We start from the raw sequence: 7,570 nt of genomic DNA, 5'->3' as shown, positions 1-7,570 counted from the left end.
ATCCTAGACTGGCTCATATGTTCATAAATAAAATCAACAGCAGTGTGTATGCTTGTCAAAAACTTTCTTTTTGAGAAATTCTCTGCAAGATGAAGTGCCCTGTTTGTTCCTTTGAATGAGGGAGAATCCCTACTGCATGTTGTCCATTCATTCTGAGCCACCAGTAGAGGGTGTCATAAGACCTGATGTTTTTATTGCCTTGAGTTTTGTAGTATGTTGCTCCAACCATTCAGTCAATATTAAAGCAATTTGCCTCTTAAAAAAACATTACACCTGAAGTAAAGCAAATATACACATCCATAAAGACACTACATATGTTTTAGATTTCCTCAAACACACTAAATGCATAACTCCTCTCTAGACTGTGACTCACAATAGATGAAACCAAAGATAAACAAAGCATTGTAAATTATTTACAGCCCAGCCCAGTCACCTGTCATGAACAAGGAAGCTGCTGAAAAAACATAAAACCAGTCAGGTCGCTCAGGTGTGCAGAAGGGACTTTGACTTGCAAAGAGTGATGTAGGTGGAGTTTCCAGACGGAGCTGTTAGGAGCTCAGTGTTTAACTTAAGGGGAGTCTAAAATGTTTCAGAAACACTTCAGGATTGTGGCCCTTTTTGGTCTCATCAGTGTTGTGGTTTTCTTTTTCTTAAACCAGAAAAGTTATCTATCGTTTTCCATCAGTCATTATTATAAGGCATATGGAAATGGCTCTTTTTCCTGGATGGTCAAAGAACAAGTACCACATGGGAGGGAAGTGGAGAATGAGGATTTAAAAAAGACACTGGTAGGCAAAGCAGCTAATGAGAATGAAACCTTTACTGGAATAGAAGCCTCCTTGAAGACTGACATCAAAGAGAAGAACCAGACACCAGCACATGAGAACAAGATCGGACCATGTCCTGACACCCCTCCAAAACTTCTGGGTGCTCTTCGGGTGGAGTTTGATTTTAAACGGACTTTAGATCAGGTGAGAGAGGCAGTCAGTTCTACGCTTTACATGGGCGGCAGGTACAAGCCACAAGACTGCATTGCCCGACAGAAGGTAGGTGGATAGAAGGAGTGACATATGTACAAGTAAAGAGAATATGGCTGGAAAATGTATGACGTTTCTGAGATATACAGTGCTTAACAAATTTATTAGACCACCTGTCATATTTGTCTCAAAGACCATCCAGCATCATGAAGTACTTTAATGCGGTCTCTTTAATTTTCAGTGAGCTCTCCACGTTTTACCATTTTGAAAAGGAATGAGGAATTTCAAACTAAATTCACCCAAATTTGAGCCGGCTCACTGGGCTTCTCTGAGAGGTTAGAAATTAATCAAGCATAACATTCAACCAGTAAAACTCATTTTTCTGTTCAGGAATGCAAGTAAATAACTATAATTTGACATATTAATCAAGAAATATTAATGTGCTTGACTATTTTTCCAGTTTTTTGTAAATCAGTAAATTTGAAAATTCAGAGATAACAATAACAATATGTGAGCTGCATAATGATATTTTAGCATTAAAAATATCATTTGGGTTAAAGAGCTTCTACATATTGGTGTATTAACCATTGCAGAAACATAAAAAATTATTTTGGTAATTACCAATGCTGTTAATTTAGGGCTGTGGCATAAACCTTACTTTGGTTAGGGTTAGGGTGGTCTAATAAATTTGTTGAGCATTGTAGCTATACACCTCCCTCCAAAAGTATTGGAACAGTGAGGCTAATCCCTTAATTTTTGCCGTTGACTGACAACGTGAGTTTGATATTAAAAGATGAACATGAGACAAGAGATGAACACATCTTAGAAGAGAGCACCTTTGGTTTGAATCCACCCATTTTTCATGTGACCAAAAGTATTTGAATATGTGACTAACAGGTGTGTTTTGTTAGCCAGGTGTGTCCTAATACATTAATTATTCAAACAATAGATAGTGTACAATTCAGGTTTTGCCTGTGCAGACTGCATTTATAGTTAGAGGTGTAACCAACATGAAAACCAGAAAGCTGTCCGTCATTGAAAGAAGATGGAAAACCAATCAGAGCCATTTCACAAACATTGGCCATAGCCAGTACAATCATTAGGAATATCCTGCATAAGGAAGAACCCACTGGAGTACTAAGGAACAGACATTGGATGGGTAGACCAAGGAAAGCAGCAGCAGTTGACCACAGAAACATTCTAAGAGCTGTAAAGAAAAACCCTAATACAACTGTTAGTGAGGTCAGCAACAACCTCCAGAGGGCAGGAGTGAAGGTATCACCATCTACTGTTCACAGAAGACTTCATGAACAAAAGTACAGAGCCGACAGCAGAAGATACAAACCAGTCTATGTAGACCAAGTCAGGACTAATGCTGAGTAAAATGTTCATACTAAGAATCGTTAGCAGGAATGTGCTTTAGACCAGTGGTTCTCAAATGTGTCTTGAGGCAAGTCTAGGTGTGCCATGGGAATGTGCAAAACCAAATACTGCTACTGCATTTATTCTAAAACTTTGTGCTTTGAGATTTTGGCTTGATCTTAGGTGTGCCTTGAGCAAAAAAAGTTCAAAATCACTGCTTTAGACCACAGGATTATTAATCTGAAATATTCAGTCTAAATGAGGATGTATTATTTTCTGTATTTTATTTAAGGAGGAACATCAAAGAAATTTGAAAATGTGTTTCCTTCTGAAACAGGTAGTTAATGGTGATGTCATATTATCTACATAGAGCATGTGTGGGTGTTAAAGAATCAATAAATCATCAGATTTCAGCTGAAGAAAAACGAGGTGTAGCTACCCTGGAATTCAGAAATTTGTAATTTGTGAACAAACCAGTTCTAAGACAAGCTGTGATCTTTGCAAGCTGAAACCTGTTTAAAAACCAGTTGTCCTATATTTCTTCCTTTTCTCTGTTATTTAACAACAGAATGAAGGGATTATCTTATCTCTGCACAGATATGAAATGAGTCTTCAGTGAAAGCTGAAGATTCCTGCTTGTCATCAATAACATCAGTGTTTGGTACCACTGGTGTCAGAAGGACCAGGCATTGAGCAGGTTTCATCCAGATGTGTTAGGGAGATGTGAGCGACTGTGGTTCAGTGGATAGAGTTGGTTGTATCACAGTCGGTCGTGGGTTTGATCCCAAACTGCCAAAGCCACATGATGTGTCATGGGCAAGACACTTAAATGCAATTTGCTCCCACTGCAGTGTCAGTGGTGTGTAATAAAATTAGCACAAAAAGTAAGGAAATGAGTTAGAATAAAGGAAAGCAATGACTTGCCTGTTAACTTCTCAATAAAAGTCCATAGATGGCCGTCAGAACTGAGAATCCGAGACACTCTGATGTAATAAAAATACTTTATTAACCAGGGATATCTTTCGATCTCAATCAATCAATCTTTATTTATATAGCACTTTTCATACACTTTACAATACAATACACATACAATACAATGTAGCACAAAGTGCTTTACACACAACATAAAAAATATCTATATCTATATCTATAATCTGGCATGCCAGATGGATGTGTTTTCACACATCCATGCAAGCCATGCATATACAGCATTTGGGGAAGGGCAGAGCCTTTAAAAAAACTCTCTGTCACATCTTTATGGGCCACTCAGAGCAATAAAACACGTGACATAGCAACTGAGCTGCACGCCTGCACCCCTGCCAAAGGAGTAAGCTCCATAGAGAACTGCATAAGGCTGCGAATCATGACAATTGTAGACATGTCAGTACATGACTTTTGTCATTTTTGGAAAAAAAAAAAAAAAATTCAATGCCGTTCTTTGTTCTTTTAACGAAGAAATTTTGTCAAGTTCTGATAAAAACGGGCACTTTAGCAGCATCCACACTAATGTCTTCTGCCACAGTTGCACCAGTCTCTTGTTGCTGCTTGCTTACATCACTGCCCCTTGACGCTGATTGGTCCTGTCACTTTCTAGCCGGCCCCAAATGGTTCAGACGAGAGCGTTGTAAGATGGATTCGCCAGTGAGAAATGGCCGTATCCATCTGCTTTGAAAGGTCAGGCTATCTACGCGTTTCGACTCCAACAAGTCTTCATCAGGACATAATGAGCAGATAAAAAGCACGTGTTTAAGTACAAATAAAAGGTATCATGTGACTCAATCACGTGGCAACAGGTCACCACAACATAGAAAAAACATACAACAAACATCATAAAGCACAGAACTCTTATTCTTTAGTAATATAAATAGTTCATAATACATACAGCATTAAAGGGTTTTACCGATTTTAGGGAGAAAGGTCACCACAACAGGGATTCACCACAAACAACGTCAAAGTTACATCAAATATGGACTCAGTAACGTGACAACAAGGTTACTAAAGGTTATGTAGATATCCCTATTTAATAAAGGATTTTTATTACATCAGACTGCCTCGGATTCTCAGTTCTGACTGCCATCTATACTTTGGACTTTCATTGATAAGTTAACAGGCAAGTCATTGCTCCACTTATTTCTAGTGATATTTTTGTCCATATCCTGAAGAGCACCTGATCCTGGTGACATAGTGTTGGATACTTTCACCCCATGTAGAACTCACCTTTTTTTTTTTTTTAAGGAATTGAGTGTTTGATAGATTATCTCATTGTAACAATGCTTCTTGCCAATAACTCATACTGTTGGAAAGCCTGTTTATTTCTCTATAAAATGGTGCACCATTTGTAAGAAACATGCATTTGTGTGATGAGCAGCAGAGCTGACTATGTGAGTTGTATCCATTAAAAATCTGCCCAATCTTCTCAGCCAATGCCAAACAGCTAATTTTGCAACTGCTTTATCTCTCATTTTAGGCTTCTGGCCTCCCAGGTGCTGCTAATCAGGTACCTGAAGTAGGGCAACTTCAAGCTTATGTTCTGCAAAACTAAGCTGCAGCCTTATTTGGAGTGAGCCCTAGTATCATCTCTAAGCTAAGGGCCAGGTCCCGGGGATGTAAGAGACAGGCTACAAAGTACCAACAAGACCGTTTCCTCACTCTGGTCGCAATTAAGAACTGTAGGCTGTCTTCAACATTAGCAGTTAAGGTTGGCAGGACGATATCGCTGATGGCTCTCTGTCCAGACAATCTGGGACAGACTGCACACAGTCAATCTCCTGTCTCATTGGGCTTCCATAAGTCTTGTCATGACTGCCCTCTACTGTCAAAGCTACCATTCAGACAGGAGCTTTGCAAAATGGATTCGCCAGGGAGAAACATGGAAACGGGCATATCCATCTGCTATGCAAGGTTAGGGGAACATTATGTGCAGTGATGAGTCCAGATTCTGTCTGCAGTTGGATCGTAAGGTCAAAGTGTGGAGAGGGCGTAGAGAATGCTATGCTGATTGCCGTACCGATAGGGTAACATCTTTTGGTGAAGGCAGTGTGATGGTGTAGGGCGGCATCTCCCTCACTGGAAAAATGAGGCTTGTCATCATTGGAGGAAATCTCAGTGCAGAGAAATATGGAGATGAGATTCTGCAACTTGTGGCAATCTCTTATCTTCATGGTCTGAGACTGAACTCTATCCTATCCTATCCTCCAAGATGACAATGCTCAACTGGCAGGAAAGATCTGGCAAATTTTTCATTGATTCAATCCACATCTGCTCGTCTCTGCTGCTCATCCCACAGATGCATGTTCCTTACAAATGTGGCACTGTTCAAAAAGGAAATCAACAGACTTTCCAACAGCATATGATTTATTGTCAAGAAGCACTGATGTCTAACAGCATTTAGATGTTAAAAAAGAATTATCTGGATTTTTACTGAAGCATATCTGTGGTCTGTTTAGGTGGCGATCATCATCCCCTTCAGAAACCGTCATGAGCACCTGAAGCATTGGCTGTTTTACCTCCATCCTATCCTCAAGAGACAGCAGGTGGACTATGGCGTGTACGTCATCAACCAGCACGGAGAGGGAGTCTTTAACCGGGCCAAACTGATGAATGTAGGCTATGTTGAAGCACTGAAGGAGTATGATTATGAGTGCTTCGTCTTCTCTGATGTCGACTTGGTTCCTATGGATGACCGTAACCTCTACAGGTGCTTTGATTCTCCTAGACACCTGGCTGTGGGTATGGATAAATTTAACTTCCATTTACCCTATGACACTTACTTTGGTGGGGTTTCTTCATTGTCTAAGGAGCAGTTCTTGAGAATCAATGGCTTCCCCAACACTTACTGGGGCTGGGGTGGTGAAGATGACGATATCTTCAGACGGATTAACTTCCATGGAATGAAAATATCTCGGCCTGACTTGACCACAGGGAAGTACAAGATGATCAAACATCGAAGAGATTTGCACAATGAGCCTAACCCTAAAAACCCTGATAAACTACACCATACTAAATGGACCATGAATAAAGACGGGATCAATTCTCTTAAATACACAGTCAAGGAGGTTGTAAAGGATAAAATGTACACATTTATCACAGTGGATATTTATGCTCCAGCATCATGAATGAGGACTGATGTGTTACTGCTATCAAGTTTTATTTTTGCAAAAATTAGTGAGAATTTTTTTTTAAGTATTTGTTTTGTGTTACTGTTTATTATTGTCAAGGTGTAAAATATTAAAGAAAACAATGAAATGACCAAACAAAGTTAATAAATGTTAAATAATATAAGAATAATCAGAGGAAATAAGTGTTTTAAAAATATTTTTTTCTTTACCATACAATAAATTTGAAGGATTTTTTCCGGTGGATGCAGGGCCCTACCAGAGTACTCTGGCAATAGGGGGTCAGGGGGTAGCTAGGGATTTTGGGCCCCCAAAAAAGAAAATTACGCAGGGCCCCCATTAGCTAGCCGGCCAGACAAAAAAAGTGTAATTTTACAAATATTTATGCACTTTAATTTACTTTTGAGCTTTAATTTCCCCTATTAATGAGTAATATTAGTACTATGGTTAAATTTACTTGTGCAGTTTACATTACTTTGTGTTCATCTGCCTATGTATGAAACTATATATACCATTTGAACTTGCTAACCCTGCAGTAGAGAACTGAATACAGTACCATTTGTTTATGTACCTCAGACAGTTGCAAACAACTTTCTCCCTTTCTCGGTTCTCTAGCCATAATCCTGGGTCAACTGGCATAATCATCCTCCATCATCCTCATCTTGCTCTCTGTCCCTGCTTTCTTTACCTTCATCACCTTTATATTTGCTCTCTGTCCCTGCTTTCATCTTCTCCATCATCCTCAGCCATTAACTCAACATTGTGTGTGACAATTAGGTGTGGGAAACAATCTGATCAATGTGATGGACTATGGATTGTTTCTGAGGTCAACATTCCCATGTTTTTAAGTTTTCCTGGGGATATTATTTTTCCAAGACTTAAAAGAGCCACATGTGGCTCAAGACCCAGGCGTTGAGTATCACTGTTCTAGGGAAAAACTATTAGCTAAAACAAACCAGAAAAACTAGAGAGTCATATTTGCTTTGCTTTCACAAATATGCATAACTATATCAATAGCATGTGAGCAAAGAGCATATAGACTGTACACCTCTGGTTTGTGTTTTTTCAAAGTAAAAGCCCAGTTTAGAATTACTGTGGAGGAATGCTTTTATTGTG

The 7,570-nt window shown here is 39.2% G+C and overlaps 1 protein-coding gene across 1 annotated transcript; it reads left to right on the top strand.

The window, feature by feature from the left end:
* Positions 1-584: 584 nt before the first annotated feature.
* LOC121527509 (beta-1,4-galactosyltransferase 2-like) lies at positions 585-7,316 on the top strand. The gene is made up of 2 exons (XM_041814505.1): positions 585-1,046; positions 5,786-7,316. The coding sequence occupies exons 1-2, from the start codon at positions 585-587 to the stop codon at positions 6,452-6,454; spliced, it is 1,131 nt and encodes a 376-aa protein (XP_041670439.1). The 3' UTR covers positions 6,455-7,316.
* The last annotated feature ends 254 nt before the right edge of the window (positions 7,317-7,570 follow it).

Source organism: Cheilinus undulatus, linkage group 19, assembly GCF_018320785.1.
Source record: "Cheilinus undulatus linkage group 19, ASM1832078v1, whole genome shotgun sequence".
NCBI lineage: Eukaryota > Metazoa > Chordata > Actinopteri > Labriformes > Labridae > Cheilinus > Cheilinus undulatus.
The sequence above is the reverse complement of the archived record's forward strand: the minus strand, read 5'-3'. Positions and strand labels throughout refer to the sequence as shown.